General features: G+C 54.5%; 1 protein-coding gene across 1 annotated transcript in view; it reads right to left on the bottom strand.

The window, feature by feature from the left end:
- The window catches only part of SLC29A3 (solute carrier family 29 member 3), a 40,503-nt gene that overhangs the window by 19,088 nt on the left and 1,061 nt on the right, over nt 1-20,354 (bottom strand). Inside the window, exon 2 of the mRNA XM_013044321.2 lies at nt 17,715-18,016. Within this exon, the coding sequence (XP_012899775.2) occupies nt 17,715-18,016 (302 nt within the window). The remainder of the gene's footprint in view (nt 1-17,714; nt 18,017-20,354) is intronic.

Raw genomic sequence — 20,354 nt, 5'->3', positions numbered from 1 at the left:
AGGCACTCAGTCAATTACGTCTTGACACAGTGGCTGAGCCTACGTGAGGCCAGGCAGGCAGAAGCCGCGGAGAAAGGCCCCCAGGAAGAGACAGCCGCAGGTGGGGGCCATCCAAGATAGCCCCGAATCTGAGCCCCCCTCCCCACCCCAACGGGGGTCCCTTCAATTCAGTGGCTGCTCACTCGTTCCATGCAAGTCTACGAACAACCACTGCATGGGACGCAGAATCTCTGTCTTTGTTTTTTTTGAGCAGGCTCGGGTTCCCTGAACATTTTAGGAATGGGGATTTTCTAGGTAATTGAATGTTCTGGTTTGTTGATATTTAAGCAGAGAATTGTCCTTTTAATGGTGGAAAGCTTTTTAAATATTGACAACGGAGTAAGGCTGGAGGAAGGCTCTGCCTCCCTTTCTGTTGACGGAGCCCATTTTCTTGGCTTTTCAAAGAACATGCAGGAGGGGCAGAATGGACTGGACCGTGGCCTGTTTCTCTACTGGCACAGATGGGGGCTGTAGACGGTTGTGTAGGCTGACTCAGCCGACACATGGAGTTTTGGTTTTGTTTTTTTTTAAACTTAATTCCTGATATAAACCTGGGGGGGGGGGTGTAACTTATTTGATGCTTTTGCCTGTAAGTAGAGTTCTAACAAAATGTGGTGGACAGACTCTCTAAGAGGCCTCCACAGTCCCAGCCTCCTGTGCTCACGCCCTTGTATGGGATGCCCTCTGCTAAGTGTGGGTGGGAACTGCGACTTGCTTCTAGTCAAGAGAATACGGCAAAGGGGCAGCCATACACAACGATGCATATGGGACAACGTTACATGAGATGTAGCACCTGTCTTGTTGAACCCCCTTTTTTTCCTCCCTTGATGGCTCTGAGGATGCAAGCGGCCATCAGGGGAACCCCAAGTGGCAAGAACTACAGGTGACCCTGGTTGCTCAGAGAGATTTCTGGCCAACATCCAGCAAGAAACCGAAGCTCTCAGTCCTACGACTGCAAGGAACTGGATTCTGCCGACAACTCAAGGAAGCCTGCATATGGTCCTTCTCCAACTGAGCCTCCAGGGAGACTGCAGCCCCAGCTAAGCCCTTGATTGTGGCTGTGTACAACCCAGAGATGAGAACTCCATCCAGCCGTGCCCTGACTCCTGGCCCACAGACACTGTGAGATAGTAGTAACTGTGTGTCATGTTAACCCTCTGGAGTGTGTAGCATTTTGTTACACGGCAATACATCCTTAATGAATGAGGATTGGGGGCAGCTGAGTTCCTATCTATCCTAAAAACTATCCAGAGTTTTTTTTTTTGCATGTTGCTGACTTCTTGTAGTTTACATTCAGTTTCTTGATGAAGACAGGGCTAGCTCACCGTGATCTCGCCAGATGCAAAGACCAATGTATCTGCCCATGAGGGAAACAAAGTTTATACTTGCGGACATCAGTCCCCTTAGCCTTTCCTCATCAAATCCTTTGCTGAAATCAGGCTCATTTTGTGCCGATTCCAAGAAATAGCTTCCGTGCCACCCCAGATCTGTTCACTGCCCGCCCCTCGGGCCATGTGCCTTGCCACTCAGTCCCACGGTCATAAAGCCACTGCTGCCCCTGCCCCCAGAAAAGGAGGTGACTCCTATGGAGAGACCCCTGTGCTGCACACTGCCTGGGGTCAGGTGATACTCTCTGAAGTGGGGACAGGAAAAGCCCCAGGACATATGCTTTGACCAAAGAGAGGCAGGAAATGGGAAGGCAACAAGAGATAAACTTCTTGACTTTCTTCTCCCTCAGTCAACTGGTCTACGGATGCGGTGGCCCCATGTGGCTTCATGTGGCTTCTCCAGATGCATGCGGGGCACCCGAGCAGCCAGCTGTGTTTGTTGCAAAGCTGTGGCCAGCCTGCATCTGTTCTCTCCCATCCCTGCCTCACTTCTCTTTTCCTTCACTCTTGCTTCCCTAGGACGGTGCACGTGAGATGGTATTCACACATAATGGGTGGCCTTGGGCTCCTTTCTAAGAAACATTCAGCAGTGAAGGCCCTAGTTTCCATCCTGGACTGTGCCCTTGGCAGACCAGTAGCTGGCCTTTCCTTCCTGGTTTTGTCTCATTTGCCTGCAAGGGATGTTGGGGCTCCCTTCTCCCATTTTATTCCAGGCGATGCAAAAACATTTGAATATTGGTTCAAACACATTGGTAACCATCTTGCCCCCTCCAAAGCAATCCGTCCTCACCATCCCATAGGGCGATCTCATGTCATGCAACGTGTGGGGAGGATTCATGCCACAATTTGCCTGCACTTGGGCCTGGTTCCTAGGAGCTCCCTGGAGAGGCTCTGTTGTTATTACCACACCACGTGCCCCACGTGATTGATGAACATGGCCTCTACCTCCAGAGGTGGACCCAAAGACCCCAAAGGCCAGTGTTGGCCATGCAGGAGTGGAGGGACAAGGAGAGCCCGGGGGCAGGGGCACTGGGCCACCTCGTGTGAAGGTGGAGGCTACGCCTTGCACACCCACAGGGAACGCCAATCCTGAAGCAATGAGATGAATGAAACCCCACATGGCCGTGCCACAAGGCAGCCCTGTTTCTACAGTCCACGGAAAACCTACGTCCTGGAGGGTCCTTCCTACAGGTAGGAGACACTGTGATGCAGCAAGCAGGCAGGGCTGGAAGATGGGTGGGAGTTGCAGGGCAGGGCACGATGGGATGACGGGGCCTCTCGGAGTGGGGTTCTCTGCCTTGGCCGTCGGGAGCCCCAGAGGCTAGTCATCCTATGGCTGTCTGACTGGCCAGCAGCCGCTGCCCACCCAATCAGCAACCTGACCCGTGGTTCCCTGAAGATGTGGCCACCCCCATGTGCCCCGCACCATGCTGGTGGCTTGGTGTATGCCCTCTGGGAGCTCGTAGCCTGGCACCATCCTGCAGCTAGAGCACAGGGGACACATGGTATGGAGGAAGGAAGGAGGGGTCTGGGGGTGCTTCCCACAAGAGACCCTCTTGGACCGCAGCCTGAACAGTTGGGGGAAGTTTGCCAGATGGATATGGGGAGGCGGGGAGAGAGCCTGCACTCCAAGTGGCGGGAGCAGCACATTCAAAGGCCCGGAGGGTTGCTTCCTTGCCAATTACGACTCAGACACAAGCACCTTTGTTAGAACAGACTTCCCGAGGCCTTCCTTGGCATCGACAGGAATCAAATGTACTGTGTAGTGCATTCAACCCAGGCATCCCAGGATAGGTGGCCACGGAGCCACGGCACTCACCCCTCCCTTTCAGGGTGCTGATGGGGAACAACAGTCCCACCAGTCACTGTTCTAAATTCGCCAGCCTGATGGGAGGCGAGGCCCAGCTGAGGAAGAAAGAGGAAAACTTCTGCTCCTTGTGTGTCTGCCTGCCCTCCACTATCTCCCAGCAGGCTGCAATTCCCTGGGGCTTGGGCAGGGCTCAGCCCCCAGGTCACCAGCTACCTGGTCACACTAGTCACACTAAAGTCATCCTTGGCACTGGGCAGGTAAGCCAAGTGGTGGCACAGAAGCCCCACAGAGTGCCAGGGAACTGCCAGGGAACAAAATGGCCCCCAGAGACCCCAGTCCCTTTGCTCTTAACATAGCCTGTAAGGGAAGGCAGAGCTGGGTTTGCTCCCATTTTATAGATAAGAAGCCTGAGGCTAACAGATGGATGAACTACACAGAAGTGCCTACCTGGCATATGCTGGTGGCAGATCTTTTGATGCAGGGCAGGGCTGGGGGGACATTTAGCCACTCTAGCTGAGGGAGCCCGCCCCACAGACGCACAGGCTCAAACACTGTCCCTGGGATTGCACCATGACACTGAGGACCCAGTGGCCAGCACTGGCAGCCTACGGGCCTTCCCAGCTGTGAGTAGCTGTCAGCTGCAGACTCCAGGGTCCCATCAGGGCGGTGTCTTCCCTCTGCCCCAACCCTCATACATGGGTGACCTGCCCAAGCCAGCGAATGGCAGGGTTTGATTTCTCTTCCCTCTGCAGTTCACTCTCTGCTCCTTAAACTCCACGGTCCATTCCCCAGGCTATTTCTACAGGGCGAAGGTTCTGAGTAGAGTTAAAAGGAAAAAGATTCGGAGGAGAAGAGCCCTTGCTTCTGTCAGCCACCCGAAATGGACAGACACGGTCCGCTACAGAGCACGGTCCAGAGGACATGAGCATTGGGAAGAGCCAGGCAGGCTTCCAGCTTACCCCTCACCCCTACCTGAGCTGACTCCCCACAGAGCCCTGCCCCACCCCCAGGCCCAGCGGAGGTGGGACTCAAAACCCAGACCCCCGGTAGGGCGGGGTGCCTGGCAGGTGTAGGGGAGCCCCACTCTGGCCTGGGTGCGGGACGCCTGATCCCCTGGTGATGGAGATGGGAAAGTCATGTTCATCTGTTCCACTCTGGCCTGGCTTAAGAACACAGCAAAGGGGAGAGCTGCTTTTCAAACACAATTTAAAAACCCACCAGAGCCAGCTGGCCAGATGTGAGGCCCATTTTACGAGAGGGGGAACATTTCCCCTCCTCCGCCACGCTGAGCGGCTTCGTGCTAAGCATCTCTTCTGGAAGAATTTAATTCCGGGCTCAGCGTCCAGGTAAAGAGGTTTCTTCGGGCAGGGAGGCCCCGAAATGAGCCCGTTTATCTCTGGCAGGCCCCGGTTTAAGCTGCTTCTCCCCTGAATGCTATTTGGGCACTTTGAAATAAGTGCAGCAAATTAGTCACGAGCTGCGGCAGGCTAACCCGCAGCCCAGCGGCTCGGAGGCTGCCTCGTACAGCCCCCACCTCGAGAGCTTGGGCAGCAGAGGCAGCTGGCTCCTGCGGGGCGAGAAAAAGCGATTCAGGCCCGGGGGTGGCAGCTCGAGGCAGCAAAGCGTTACCTGGATCACAGGGGCATGAAATTAGCAGCCGCGAGCAGGCTGGAGCCAAGAATAGTTTGCTGCTGCAAACTCGCTGCCTTCCGATCGCCGAGCTCTCTGGCCTAGGCTGCGGCAGGGAGGCGCCCTTGCCCTGGCATTAGCCAGGAAGGGAGCAGAAGGCAGGTGTTCCCCAGGGGTGCAGCTGGAGTCCTGTCGTTAGGTTCCGAGGCCCTGTGTTCGGGGACACTGGCCCAGGAAAGCTAATTGGGTTGTTGATGAGCTGGAAGGGCCAGCTGGAAGATGCCTGTTCCAGAGCCTGGACAGGTGAGGGACACGGGAGCCCCCATCTACCCAGGTGTGATAGGTGGTGAGGAGCCCAAGGGCAGAGCAAAGCTGGGTCAGAATCAGACAGGTAAGGCCCTGAAAGATGCTAGCCAGACAGACCTAGCCATCAGACCTGTGCACACGGCTCCAGGCTCTAATAGCAGCCCACTAACTCTTGTCCTCGTGGACCATCTTCGGCCCCGGCTCCCTGGGGCCTCTATAAATCTTGGTCTTTAGTGGCCCGGAGGCCCTCATTAGCCTGCAATCCTTTTTTACACCTTCCTGGAATCCCTGCCAGAAGATACGCAGAGTTGCGAGATTGACTGGAATGAGCCTCTCTTCGGGCCCTGCCTCTGCATAGAGCCCTGTGGAGCACACCTTTTCTCCCCCAGCCTTTGCTGACTTCCACGAGCACCATGAATGCTCACCCTCCATGCTTGCATTTTCTCTCTCTCCTTCACTGCTGGGCCTTCCTTCTCGTCTAAGGAAAGAAAAACCTCTGACTTTATGGTTTCCAGCCACAAGGCCCCTCCTTCCCTTTGCCCTAAACTCCCTGGACAGGCAGCCCATGCCCTCAGTGCTAACACCTTACCCTCTCCTGGGCTGCTCTGGGAAAGACTCCTTCAAAGGGGCCTCTCTGCTGCGCCCCGGTTACTAAGACCTGGTCATGCTCCTGACACCACGTGCCCCACCCCCCGTGGCTGTAGTGGGCTGAACAGTATTCCCCCAAGTTCATGTCTCCCCAGAACCTCCGGATGTGACCTGATTTGGAACAAGTCCTGGCAGACATCATCAGTTAAGATGAGGTCATCCTGGATCTGGGTGAGCCCCAAATCAAGGATGGGTGTCCTCAGAAGCAGGAGAGGGTGCACAGACGGAGGCCAGGAGACAGCCATGCGAATAGAGGCAGAGATCGGAATTACACTGTCACCAGCCATGGAATGCCAAGGACTGCTGGGAGCCCCCGGACCTGGAAGACGCAAACAAGAGTCTTCCCAGAGCCTCTGGGGCAGGCATGGTCCTGCTAGCCTCTCTGGGGCTTCTGGCCCCCAGAATCCTGTGACTAAAACACTGCTGTTCTGAGCCACCCAGCTCTGGTGTCTCAGCCACTAGAGCTGGCCCCAGGAGCCCCTCATAAGAGTCGGCCACACCTGCCCTTCTGTGGCTCCGCGCCTAAACTTCCAGGTCACCTTTCCTCCTCCTTTCTCTCCTTCCCCTTCTTCCCCTCCCCCTCATCCTCGGCAGCTTGGCCCACCTCACTCTGCCACCAGAGGCACCTCCTGAGCCCCACCCTGACTCTCCGTCCCTGTGCCACACTCCTGCCTTGGGAAGCTCATCACCCCTGGCTTCCATGAGCCCCGTACCTGCATGCGTCCCTGTCTCCAGAACATTTTCACCACCTGCCACCCATCCTGCCTGCCGAGCCCCAGCTCTAAGCTCCCCAACAAAGGCCTTCGAGAGCACCCCCAGCCACCTGCCCCCAGGCTCCTTGGTCTGCCCCCGCTTTTCTCAGTGCTCCTGCTCCAAGTTTCTCTGCTTTCCTTCACCCTCACCCCAGGTCGCTCACCTGCCAGTCCCCACATCCCTAGCAAAGACATTGGCTCAGGCTCCCACCCTCACCCCCGGGACTCCCCTCTGCCCACCCCAGGTTCCCACGGCTCAAGCTCCTCCTCGGGCCTGGCCCTCTGCCTCCCTGACTCCAAGCCACCCTCATGTGTCTGGTCCTTGCCTGCCTCGCAGGGGCCCCGCTGCCTCCCCTGCTTCTCTCTGTAGCCTCGCCCCTTGGTCCTCTTTGGGCTCCTCAGTGCACTGTCCCCCTTCCTTCTTTGGCTCCCTTTCAGGACAACCCAGGGGCTCCATTTTGGTTAAATGAGGGGGCCTGGGAGGTGAGGGAGTCCCAGAGGGGAGGCTATGGATGATGTCCAGTACCAGGCTCGTCTCAGAAGGAACTGGGGAGCCATGGAAGAAGGCTTCTGAGCAGCACACAGAAGCTCAGTGCTGGGCACAAGGGGCCACCAGCCCAGAGAGGGTGGAAGGAATCGAGGGGGAGCAGCAGGTGGCAGCGGCTACTCATGGATCCCTTCATTTCTTCACTCAAGACACAGTAAAGAGAGCTGAATCTGCGAGAGGCCACTCACTTATTCGACAGACCCGGCTCAGCACCTTGTAAGTGCCACCATGTGCTGGGGGCTGGGAGGCCATTTGGCTCTAGGGAGGGAGGCAGGAAAAGGAGTAAACAGCAAGTTCAGAAAAGAAAAGATGCATGTTACATTAAATGCAATGAACGGAAAAACCAAGTAAGGAGCTATAATAGAGCCTGGTTGGGCAGGGGCGGGGGGGTGCTGATGTTGGTGATGGTGAAGGAGCTGATGTTTGGACCTGAGGATAGACCAGGCAAGGGGCGAGGGGAAAAGCATTCTGGACAGAGGGAACAGCATGTGGTTAGCCCCAAGGCAGGAGTGAGTTTGGCATGTTGGAGCACCGGGCAAACCAGGCTGATCCTGGAGTAAGGGGGAGAGTGAAGAGACTGGGATGGAGGCAGGGGCAGGCTGGGGAGAACAGGCTGGGGTCGGAATTCGGATCTTATTCTATGTGCGACAGGAAGCTACTGCTGGACTCTAAGCGGCTGGGAAACTTGGTGCTGGTGCACAGTCACTGAGCCCTTCCCACGCTCTGCTGTTCTGAGGGCTGGTCATGTATTCACTCCCCTGATCCTTATAGCACCCTCCTAGGGACCAGTCCTGTTACAGATGAGGAAACTGAGGCTCAGAGAGGTCAGACACTTGCCTGAAGTTACACAGCTTAAACCCAGCCCTCTGTCCGCAGAGCTCTGCCCCCTTACCTGGCGCAGTAGACAGCCTTTCCATTTTACATCTTAGAGAGACCACCTCTGCAGCCTCTCCGGACCCTGGTTTGCAGGGGTGCCCTGGGAGCCAGTGGCCAGGAAGGCTAGGGCTGGGGAGCTGGCCATGGAAAAGGCAACCAGAGGTATCTGAGATGTTTGGGAAGGTGGAATCAACACAACTTGCTGACAGACCGAGTGTGGGGGTGGAGGACTGAGGAACACAAAGGGGACCCCTGAAGTTTCGAGCACGGCTGACCTGTTATCAGCAGCATGCACAACTAACTAGGCAGCAGAGGGCGTCTGCTCCAGTGTCACCTAGGTCTGCCCTAAAATAGTTGCATCACAATCCCGAACCCCTGAGCGTGATGCCCTGATGCCCGATCCCGGGAGCAGGGTCCTGCTCCTGTTCCCCTCTCTTCACCAGTCCAGTGACAGACAGGCCCTCCACAAACACAGATTAACTCACCAGTCTGCATGTATTTGCTGAACTCAATAGATATTCTAGGCACATGGGATCCAGCCCAAGCTCCTGCTTTCAAGGAACGGATGGTCTGGTCAAGAGACGGTCGGTGAATGCATACACAAACACACTATGTCAGGCAGTGATCCATGTTCCAAATAGAAATTCAGCACAGTAAGTCCCTCTCTAACAGATCTTGGAACACTAGTTGGGAAAGACCTGCAAGGGAGCGTCTGGTCCAAGGGTGAGCAGTCAACTGCCCCCAGGGCCAAATCAGCCCACCTCCATTTTTATAAATACTAGAAACTGGTCAGGCCCATTTGCTTATGGATTATCCATGGTGCAGAGCAGAGTAGCTGCAACAGAGATCACATGCCATCTGGCCGTTTGCAGAGAAAGTTTGCCAACCTCCACCAAGTTTCTTAGTTAAGGAAACAGAGTCCTAAATCACCCAGCAAATTTGAAACACGGTAAGAAACAGAACCAGCTCTCCCGAATCTCAGGTCTTTTCACTACTGGAGATGAGCGTGGAAAATGGAAACAGGACTTCTCCCTACCCTCTGCCCCACCCCTCCACCAAACCCCACCCGAACAAGACAAGCTGGCCTTTGATTTTCATCCTTTCTATTCCCTACCCAAACTTCAGACTGAAACCTCAGCAGGCAGAGAAATGGCTCAGAACCAGTTCAAGGGAGGGGTCAGAGTCACAGAGAGCCTTGTCAGTCCACACGCAAGGGACGCCAACCCCTGGGGGGTGGCCACTGATGCGGGACTCGGTCACTGCTGATGCTCGGGCTGGCTGTCCTTCCTCTTCTGCAGCCTGACCACATGGCCAGAGCAAGGAGGAAGAGGAGGCCTTCCAAGAAGACTCCCCACTTATTCACACAGCCCTTGCCAGAAGGGGTGGCTTTTGCACCCCCCAGAGGGCCGACATGCTTTGGTGTCCCAGGGTGGAGAGCGGGGGACAGGGCCCAGGCAGACGGCATGTGGGTGGTCTGGGGGTGCTCCAGCTGCTCTCTATAGGAGGAAACCCAGGAAAACCACCAGGAAAAGGGAGAAGAAGGAGTCCTGAGAAGACCCAGCCAGCACTTGCTTACCCAACATACTTGCAGAGAGAGGCTGAAGCCCCAGGCTCCCAGGCTGCTGCAGGCCTCAGAGGACCCCCGAGAGGCCAGCTCGGACCCCTCCCCAGTCCTTGCTGCCACCACATGATGACACCTGCAACGAAGGCACCTGGCGAAGACTGATCTGGCTCTGCTCTCCGGATACACTCAATGATCAATCACGTTAAGGAGACACTCGAGCACTTAAGGCCCAGACCATGTTCTAATTTGTCGAGGAAATCGCCTCTGGATTCCAAGGACAAGTGTGGAAGGAAGCAAAATCGAAGAGAGAGTGGGGAGGGGTGGGAGCGATCGATAGTCCAGGGTGCCAGCGAGCAAGGCATGGAGGGCAGCGGAAGCCGTGAGCACACACAGAGAAAATAAAAAGAGAATTTGAGAAGTCGAGGCCACTGAAGGCATGACTGCAGCATTTCTAGTCGGGCTTTTTCTCTCCCTTTGCAAGACACAACAAGAGCTAAACACAGAAGAAAAAGCCATCACAGGTATATTTATTGGGAATGGCATGCTGGCTGGGTCTGCAGTTAGAATCAGAGGGTGGACAAGGGAATAAAAAAATGACTCACTTTTGGTTTTAATTTTTTAAAATGGTTTGAGAGCAGCCATCCCGCTAGCCCAAACCACTGGGCAGCTGCAGGGTGGGACCCACCCTCTCTGCCCCTCGGCCACTCACCCATGCCCTGGGCAGGAAACCTGGAGACCCCTGGACTGCCTCTGCCATCTCCCCTTCCAGGAGGACAGGGCTCAGATCAAATCCTACCTTGATTTGGGGTTAGCCCCAGGCTTTGGAATTCTGCTCTTAAAAAGTGGATTGCCAGATGGAGTGCACCGTGCATGTTTTCCATTTGGAGGGATCGGAGTGGCTCAAGGATTGGCCTGCAGGAGCACCATGATCCAGCCACAGCCAGAATGGTGCAAGCTTTTCAAGGAACAGCAGGTGGCACGGGGGAGCGGTTCCCTGATTTATCAGGAGCACCTGGCAACAGTAGCAGAGGCCCATGGTGGAGAGATGGAGCCAGCGAGGCTGGATCTGGGAATCTGGGCATTTGCCAAGTGTGCCCAGAAACACGATGCAGACTCAGATACCCCTGGGTCAGAGCCCCCCTCTTGTCTTCACAGCCCTGTGCTTTCAGCAAGTTCCTTATTGTTTCCACTTTCCTCTGCTGTCAAATGAGGGCAGAAACATGTCCTTATGGCCAGCTGTCGGCAAACAGAGCGGGGGTTTTCAAATTACAGGTTGCAGCCTACTAAAGGATGTGAAATCTCCTGATGGGTCATGGCTACAATTTGTTTCCTTTCATCTCTGGCTGCCTTCTCTCCTGTTCCTAAGGATGAATCACCTGCATTCTTTTTTTCTTTAAAGATTCTATTTATTTATTTGAAACAGAGAGACAGAGAGAGAGGGAGAGAGTGCACACAAGCAGGGGGAAGGGGCAGAGGGAAAAGCAGGTTTCCTGCTGAGCAAGGAGCCGATTGGGGCTGGATCCCAAGGACCTGAGATTGCGACCTGAGCCGAAGCAGACGCCTAACCAACTGAGCCACCCACGCGCCTCTCACCCGCATTCTTTTCTGGGCCCCCTCCACTGTGCCCCAGAGCCCATGCCCTGTGCTCATGGACCCCAGCACCGGCCTTCCCCTCTCTACTGGGCCACTCGCAGGAGCACACAAGCTGCCTCCTATTTCTCCTGAAGAACAAAGAAAATCCATCCCCTTCTCAATCCCACTTCCCGGAACTCCTGCCTCACTCCTCTAGAATGAGTCTGAAAGCTGCCTCCAGTGTCCCTCCCCCGCACCCCCATCCTCCAGCTATGCTAGTAGCCTGTAGTCCAGCGTCTGTCCCTCCCCTTTGGCAGTGCTCCCCAGGGCCACCAAGGACCTACAGGAGGTGAAATCCAAAGGTAGCTCTCCATCCTCAGCCTCCCTAGCTTTTGCCACTTAAAAGGTCATCACGCATGATCACTGGTTCCTCCTTGAAAACTCTAACCAGAGACTGTTCCGGAGTGTGGACGCTGCTGTTTCTGTTACAGACATGGAAATCTTGCCAGGGAGACAGGCATGGGTCAGAAACAGTCTGGAAACACTCGGAAGCGCCGGCATGGGGCACAGGGTCTTGAGCACGGATGGCCTGGGTTCAGACAGCCCGGTTTGTGTCCCAGCTGTCACTGCCCTTCTGCTTGGGAACAAACTACATTTTTTGAGCCTTGGTTTCCTTCTCTGTAAAATGGGTCTAATACCTATCCCTTGAGACTCTAGTAAGGTAATGGATAATGAAAAGAAAGCCTCTGGCACACAGCGGCTTGTTGAATAAATCCTGCCAGATTAAGGAATGAACCAGCACCCTTGGCACATGGTGAGAGAGCTGCCCTCCCAGTGATACCTGGGTCTGGAGTAGAGCTTTGACAACCTGTCTGGGGGAAGTTCTTCCAGAGAACTCTCATAATGTAGCCCAAGTCCATAGCGTGGATGCTCTGGTGGGGGGCAGAAAACAACTCTGCATTACCCCCATGTGGTAACGTTTCACTTGGATCACTGGCTGCATGTTAACTTCTCCTAGAGAACTTAACAATGCTTGTGCCCAGGCCCCTCCTTCCACTGCGCCAGAACCAGCCAGGTGGTTGGGGGTGGGGGAGTGCACTTTAAAATCTCCCCAGAGGATTCTAGTCTATTCTACAGGGTATCTGGAGAAGCCAGAGTGCATGCTGGCTGGCAGCAGAGGCTCTGCTCACCTCCAGACTGCTCCCAGGCCTAGCTCTGTCGCCTGCTAGCAAATGGCCATGGGTCAGTGAGCCTCAGTTTTTACATCAGGAAACTGAGGAGGACAATCCCTAATTCACCAGGCTATCCTGCTGATAAAGACGGTAGGTCTGAAGGTGTGTAGGCCTAGGCTTCATGGCAGGGGCTTTGTAAAGTCAGCAAGTCATTGCCAAGGCTTCTGAGAATCTGTCTTCCGGTTTTTTCTTCTCCAAAATAGTTCATCCTGGTTCCTTTTAACCCTACCTCTCTAAACTGGGATGTCTGCCCTTGTTCATAAGGATAGCTTCCAAGCCATGCTCTCCTGCTTTTTTGGGGGGTGCTGAGGAGTTGGGCCAGGACTAAGGTGCTATAATGAGGGGATGTTCTAGGACCCCCCCTCCCTCATTCCACTGAACCAGGCCAGTCTGGGTCTGTTTCCTAGAGAAGAAATATTACTTCGGGGGTGTGTGTGTGTGTGTGTGTGTGTGTAGGAATGGGGCAACTGGGCGATGGACATTAAGGAGGGCATGTGATATAATGAGCACTGGGTGTTATATAAGACTGATGAATCACAGACCTGTACCTCTGAAACCAGTAATACTTTATATGTTAATTAACTGAATTAAAATTTTAAAAGATTTTTAAAAAGAAATATCACTTCATGTCTGTGCCAATCCAAATGAAAGAAATGCTTTGGTGGTGGCCACTATGACCCCAAGATCTTCTTCTGCTTCTTTGCAGACCCATGCCATCCCTATCTTAGAGTGGGGTGATGGGGCTTACCTTGCCAGCCATTCAGTAACTAATGAGACAGATTTCTCTTATTACTTTTATGTGTTGGGCACTGTGCAGGTTGTGCTAAGGGCACCGGGACATATAGTAGGAGAGCTCACAGTTTAGTGGGGGAAGCAGGCCCATCTGTGGACTGGGTCCTCTCATCACAGATAATAACACTCCTGCCTCACAGAGGTTCTGTGCAGTGAAACAAGCTAGTGTCGGCAAAGTGTGGCTCAGCAGCCCGCCCCCCCCCCCCAATATACACCCAATACCATGAATCGTGTGGCAAGCACCAGAGGAGGAAGTGGGTTCTGGGGACCCAGGATCCCCTACCCCAGATTGGTGGCAGCAGGAGAGGTTCCACTTCCTCAGACAGGCCAGTGGGGCTCCCTCTGGTTGGGGGGATGGACAGGGCAGCAGTGGACTGCCAGGCCTGGGTCCAGGTTTTGCTGACACCAAGTCAGACTGTAGGTCCCACCCATGACCTGGTCATGTCCTGCAGTCCCCTCAGAGACAAGCCCTGGACAGGACAAGGCACATCAGAAGAATGTGTGAGGAGGAGGCCGTGGGGGGCTCATTGGCAGGGAATGACTAGGAGAAGGTGTGGTCCCCCTCCTCTCAGGGGGTAGAAAGAGGAGCAGGTCTGGCTTATACTCCCTGGCCCAGGGGGAGCCCAGACAGGTTTGCAGGAGAGGCCAAGTGGAGGGTGAGGAGTGCCCCACAGGTTCAGGGACAGCATAGAGACCCCAGAGCCAAGGGGGCAGGGGTAGGAAAGGGATCAGGGACGATGACAGTTGGAAGCTGGGTCCAGATCCAGGGGTAGAGCTGAGGCACCTTTTCTCCCAGGGTGGAAAAGGAAGCCAGACCAAGGGCAGGCTCTGCATTTGGCAGAGTCAGGGGGATAGGGTGGGGTGGGGGCCCTCCCGTCTCCAGAACGGTCCCCTCTACACCACTCTCTGAGCTTGACCAACGTTGCAATCAGCTGTCCATCTGAATTCTCTGTGATATTCTCTACCACCCTTGCCCACTATGTGACTTGAGGCAGATTACTGAACATTTCTGAGCATTTTTTTTTCTGAACAGTTGATGAGCGGCGAGTTTAACACCCCTGCCGGCACTGCGGGCCCAGCGCCGGGCTCAGAAGATGGCAGCCACCGTGGCACCCCGTGGCACCACCTCTTCAGAGAAATTCTTCCTTTTTTATGCTCTAATTTTCTGGGCTCTGGGCCCGAAGGCCTGTGGTGGGTTTATTCAAAGTTCTTATTCCTGGGACTATAGTCGAGGGGGCAGGTGAGCAGGACACTTTCTAAACCATCCCCCAAACTGTCCACGGCAGAAGGAAATGGGCCTGGGATGGGAGGTGACCTTGAAAGTCACCTAAACTGGAGGGGTCTCTACCAACACACTTACTCAGCCAACTCCCTAGCCCATGGTATCTGTCCCTGGGAAATATTAAAAGGAAAGTACAGAAAAAAACCAACACCCGGAGCTAACTGATTTGCAGGTGGCCGGCTGGAGACAGACCCATCTGACTCCTCCCCTCCTTTCCCCAAAGTGGCCCTCAGGTGACAGGGCAGGCCCACCACCTCTTTCAGGGGAATCAGGAAGAGAGTGGGCACGAACTGGGGAGGTGGGTGGCAGGAATGAGGAATTAGGCAAAGAAAAATGGCCTGCAAAATGCAGAAACGCCCCAGCATGCTTGCTTCCCAGACCCGGCCCATGAATCGAGGGGTGACAGGTCTCTCATCTCTGATGCCAAGAGCCAGGAGCTCCGCACAGCCCCAGGTACTACATCTGCACCTGCCAGCACTTGGAAAGAGGCAATAAAGCATCCTAGCAGGGCCTGGAATGCTAAGTGCCTGCAGCTGGGAAGGGACCGCCTTGCAGCTCGAGCAGCTCGCGGCAGACGTCCACTGCGCACGGCCGCGCTCCCAGGCACCGGCCTCGGCTTCCTCTCCTGCCCCAGGGGGCCGAGGAGATGGACGGAGAGGACAGGACAGGTGCATACTCAGTCCAGCCCCGAGGGCTGCCACGGCCGGGTGCTGGCCCAGACAGACAGGGATCTTCTGGAAGAAGCCCAAGTGGGCTGGGTAATTTACTGAGGCTGGCAGGAACTGGGATGCTTGAGTCACTGGTATAGAAAAGTGGATCATAAAGCACCTCGGTGAAGCCAGACGTCTGGAAATACACAGGGCCACATGCTGCTCGGCAGTGCCCCATCCCCCAAGTGGTCATAATGATAATAATGTTTGTACAGCATTTAGAGCTCAGTGCTGGTGCGCAGAATTCTTTACCGAATCCTCGAAACAGACCTAAGAAGCTGGTGGTAGTAGCAGCCTCCTGTTCCATGCCAGGAAGACGAGACTGCCCGGAGGCCAGAGAGTGAGGCACTGGTAAAGGCAGGTTGGAGCCCAAGCCGTAGGCTGGAAGCCACGCCCTGGCGAGTGTTTCTCAAACACTCGGGGGGCTTGGTATCAGGCAGCTGCTGACTCAGCTGGTCTGTGGTGGGGCCCGTGTCATTAACAAGCTCCCAGGTGACGCTGGTCCAGGGAGCACACCTTGGGTAGGAGGCTCTGAAGTCCTGACCCCCTTCCCAGGACCCTTCTTTGGCCATGCACTGCTCTGGCCCTGGGAGGCGTCTGTGAATCCCTGAGTTGGCGGAAACAGGTCTTGGCAGGGTGTCAGAACCAAGGGCCTGCGGCCAAAGGAGGGAGTGAGAAGTCTTGGAATATCTCTGTCCCTCCCACACCTCAGCCTAGTTCAATCACAAGCCCTGTGGTGGGGCTAAGATGGGGATTTTTTAAAACTCCCTGTGTGAGTGCGATGTGTGGCCGTGTATGGTCCCTGAGACAGAAAGTAGGGCCGCTCCAGTCAGTGTGTTGGATTTATCCCTACAGGACTGGGAAGAGTTCTTCGTGGTTAGGACAGGGATTTCAAAGGTGCTTTCAGAAAAGGGGTGGTGGGCCACTGCCTGGGCCAGTCGAGGGGTATGGCTACGGTTGCTAGGGTTCCCTCTTCTTGTCCGGAGGAGAGGGCAGTTGGCAACACTCCAGCCTGGAGTGCTTTCAGAGATGCCCACGCTCTTCCCATCCATGAGCTTCCAAGAGAAAGGAGACACAGCCTGGATCAGCTGTGGACACTGAAGCTCCGTATAGAGATTACCCGAACCTCTGAGCCCTCTCCTGCACTAGGCCTTGACCGTGTCCTCCATCCTGTCTTCTACCTGCCCAGCCCAGGCCTAGCAAGAATCCTGCTGAGTCCATTTATGGAGAAGCCCCCCGACCCTAGATATCCGACCACCCTCGGAATCGGGGCAAGCTCCTCATCCCCTGCTCCTGGTGTGCATGCCCTTGACCTGCCTTTAGCAAGAAGCCCCCTGCTCTTGATGGCTCCTCTTTTTTCCATCCACTAATTCCTCTAATTTTCCATCCATGGAGCTCTCACTCTGCTCCACGGCTATAAACCCCCCATGTCCTTGTGGTATCTGGAGTTGAGCTGATCTCTCCTCCTTATTGCAACAGCCTCGAGTACAGCCTTCCTTATGTTTTAGCGAGCGGTAGAGTAATTTCTGTCTTTAACACTGCCCCCTCCCAAGGGAAAAGTCATGCCACAGAGGGAGCAGCTCTGGCGGCGGGAGTGGGGAGTGGTGCCACTGCCCACTGAACACAGTTTCCATGCCTCACCTTGGCATTCAAGGCCCAAGCAATGACTTCAGCATCTAGGCAATGATCTCAAGCCTTATTTACATGCACCCCTCATATAGGAAACCCAGTGCCTTACTGCCCCTCACACACCTGAGCGTCCCCCCATCCTGCCTCTGCTCAGGCTTTCCCTCCCACCTGGAAGATCCCCTCCCTTGTAGGCCACCTGCTCTGAGTCATAGTAATCTCTCCCCTGGTGACAAGACTACTGATATCCCAGGCTTTGTTCCCCCAGTCTCTCACACCTTGTACAACCTCCCATTTTAGCTGGGCACACAGTTCTCTGGGTAATGACTACATCTAAAGGCTACATGTGGTCTGCAGATCATGTGTTCACATGACCGAGTTCCGCCCAATGCCATGGAAGCAGAAGCAATCTGTTACTTCTCGGAATGTTCTCATGCCTCTCCTTCTCTTGCTGTGATGACTGGAGCGACAACAGCCATCTTGGACTGTGAAGTAACCTTGACCATGGAAGCCCTACATGGTGGAGCAATGAGGTTCCCGACCACATGGAACATTATACCAGAGTTGGGCTGGCCCCTCCAGACTTGAACAGGAGAGAAAAATTAGCTTCCATCTCGTTTTACCACTGCTTTTGGGGGAGTTTTCCAGAAGAGCTGAACTTACTGCAATCAGAGCCACCTTTTCAAATCCCTGGAGTCATGAACTCTGGATTCTTAGGTTCCCCACTTACATCTGCTGCCCAAGTTAAACAGTAAGCAGGCCTCAGGCTGCACCACATAAAACATGTGTCAGGACTGAGGTCTGTCTACTGCGCTCCACACAACGCACTGGTTTGCATCCAAGTTCGCAGCAGGCTGCAAACCATCCCAGAACGGTACACCCAAGTACAGTCGCCCCATCCAGCTGTTCCCCACTCTCCAGGACACACGCGCGCGCCTTACCAGGATGTCCGAACCCGCAGGTTCCTCCCCCGAGGCTGGGCTGGAGCAGTTGCGGAGCTTGAATACCCAGTACTCCTTGGCAGTGATGAAGAAGTTCCATGGCAAGAGGCTGCCGATGCCCAAGCTGAAGAAGATGATGTAGGCCCCATGGAAGCGGTCCTTGGGCCTCTGCAGGCCGGGCGGGGGGCGGTCGAGCAGTTTCTCAAGCAGTGCTTCCTGGTCCGTGCGGAGGGAGCTGCTTGCCGTTCTGTAGGTGGAGTTCGAACTGTGATGGAAGTCATCCTCGGAGGCCATGGCCACGACTGGAGCAGAGAGACACAGAGACAGGGCAGGTGATCAGAAGCTTAGGCTGGGCCTAGCTAGGGACTCAGTTGGCTCCGCAGAGCTGACTCTGCCCCCACCATGGGTCACCAAAGCAAGGTTAGAGGGTTTCAAGTTTAAGGATCGGGGAAAAAGACAGGATACCAGAACTGTAAGTGACCAGAGCAGCCCCCCCACCCCGTCCCCGGGCAGGGTGCCATAGGTAGCAAACATGCTGTGGGGTGGCCGGCAGTTAGACCACATGGCACAGTGGGACCTCTAGCTATCGATCCAGAGGGGTCAACCCGAGCTCAAGGCCTTCAAATGTCTATGGAGCCATAAAAAAAGGAATTAGGACCCTTGACAGGCAAAGCATGTTCTCCAAACTTTTCAAATTTATGTGAAAAAATTAAGGAGCAGGAAGGTGCGCAGAATATGTAATTATCTGTGCAAAAATCAGGCAGGGTTGGGGTGGGTGGGGAGAAGAATATCCTCTGGAAGGACACACGGGGAAATTTCAGAGTTGTCGCCCCAGGGAGGGAGGCTGGGGACAAGGAGGAAGGAGGCTGGGGATAACGGGGAGGCGGGAGTCTTCGCTGCCTCCTCTTCTGTGCCTCTTGAATTCTGAACTATATGAAGGTATTACGTGTTGAGAAATAAAATTATAAATAAAAATAAAGGCATTCAAATGAAATAACATAAAAAAAAAAAACACCACTAAACCCATGGTGTCTAGAGCTGCCTTCAGAAGCTGGTTTGAGAGATCCAAGAGTCCACTCCCTCATTTAATTTGTGGAAGCAGAGGTCTGAAGAGCAGAAGGTCACAGACCAGGTCCATGGCCAAGCCTGGGTGTGTAGTTCCTGCCCGGGTCCCCACCTCTGTCCCTCACATCCCACCAGGAGACAGCCACTCCCAATCTGTGACAGCACCTAAAACTAACTAAAATTTTAGGTTGCCAGGAACTATTGCCTACCTGACCTTGGGCAAGTCACCATGCTTCTGAGCCTCAATTTCCCCATCTGTAAACCTAGGGAGGCCTTTTTACGATGATTATGTAACTGAAACTGGTTGGCAGTGCTTGGCCCATGGTAGCACCTGCTTCATGAACGTCAGCATCTTCCCTGCCATCCTGGGCTTGTCACCTGGCTGGCTGGCTGGCTGCTGAATCTGATTGCAAGAGGCATGCCTGTTTCCATGCTCTCTATGGCACCTAGGACATGGCGGCAGTGTGATAAATGGGCAGTACTTCCATAGAGCTGAGGAGGGGACATTGTAGTCTTTCCTGCAATAGATTTTCCCCAGTTCACCCAGAAATCAACATGGCTCCCATCGGAGGCTGACCCTTAACTCACAGTATCCAGCCAGGCAGAGCCGGGCCCTCCTTCCCTGCCTGGGGAGACGGGAACAGCCCGTCACACAGGCACAGAGCCTTCTCTGTTATCTCGGGAGAGCCTCGCAACATTCCCTGGAATTAAGCAGGACAGGAATTAGTGCCTCCTTTTTCAGAGGCAAAGAATGAAGCTTTGAAGGCAGTTGATTCACCCCACATTCAAACAGTTAAGAATTCCCAATAGCTAAAATGAAATCCGGTGTTCACACAATGCCAAGGTCCGTGCCTCGCACTTGAGCCTGACAATAGCACAACATGATAGGTACTACTCTACTCTAAGACTCATTTCTTAGATGAACAGTGAGGCTCAGAAAGGTTCAGTCATTGGGTCAAGGTCACACAGCAGCCAAATGGCAAGGACGAGGTTATACAGCCAAGCAGTCCAGGCCCACCCAGCAGAGGAGGCTGGTTGGCAATGGGAACCCATGTCTGCTGGCTCCCAGTATAGACCTCCTTCTAGAAGACCTCATGGACAGTGAGCTGTGAGCAGAGGCGAAGAGGATGCAGGGCACCCTCACCAGTATTTGCTGAATGAATGGACTCTGTCTGGGCAGTCAGCATATTCTCTCCCTCGGAGCATGTACCCCCGAGGGGGCAGAGAAGAGGCTGCTGGACGCCTAAACATCCCACCAGCAAGTCTATCTTCCAAATCCCCTGGCTGAGCAGCAGGCGGTCTTTCCTAGCCTTGTTGCACAGGAAGTCCAGCTCTAACAAACTAACCAGTGTGGGCACACACACAATGTGCCTGCCCAGGTGCAAACACACACACATTTCTCAATTAGTGTTTAGAAATGTAAAAACTACGACCCATGTAAGACAACAGACAGAGAACAAGTGGTTCTTTCCAGATGCTCCAGCCACAGGGGTGGGGGCAGGGGCCCGCAGTGGGGTCACTCCAGTCCTCTCTCATCTCCAGGCATCTATTTGTCCAGGACCATTCAGCCTTGAC

Source organism: Mustela putorius, unplaced genomic scaffold, assembly GCF_011764305.1.
Source record: "Mustela putorius furo isolate JIRA1106 unplaced genomic scaffold, ASM1176430v1.1 tig00000698_pilon_pilon_pilon, whole genome shotgun sequence".
NCBI lineage: Eukaryota > Metazoa > Chordata > Mammalia > Carnivora > Mustelidae > Mustela > Mustela putorius.
Note: the sequence above shows the minus strand (reverse complement) of the source record. Positions and strands in the feature narration are given on the sequence as shown.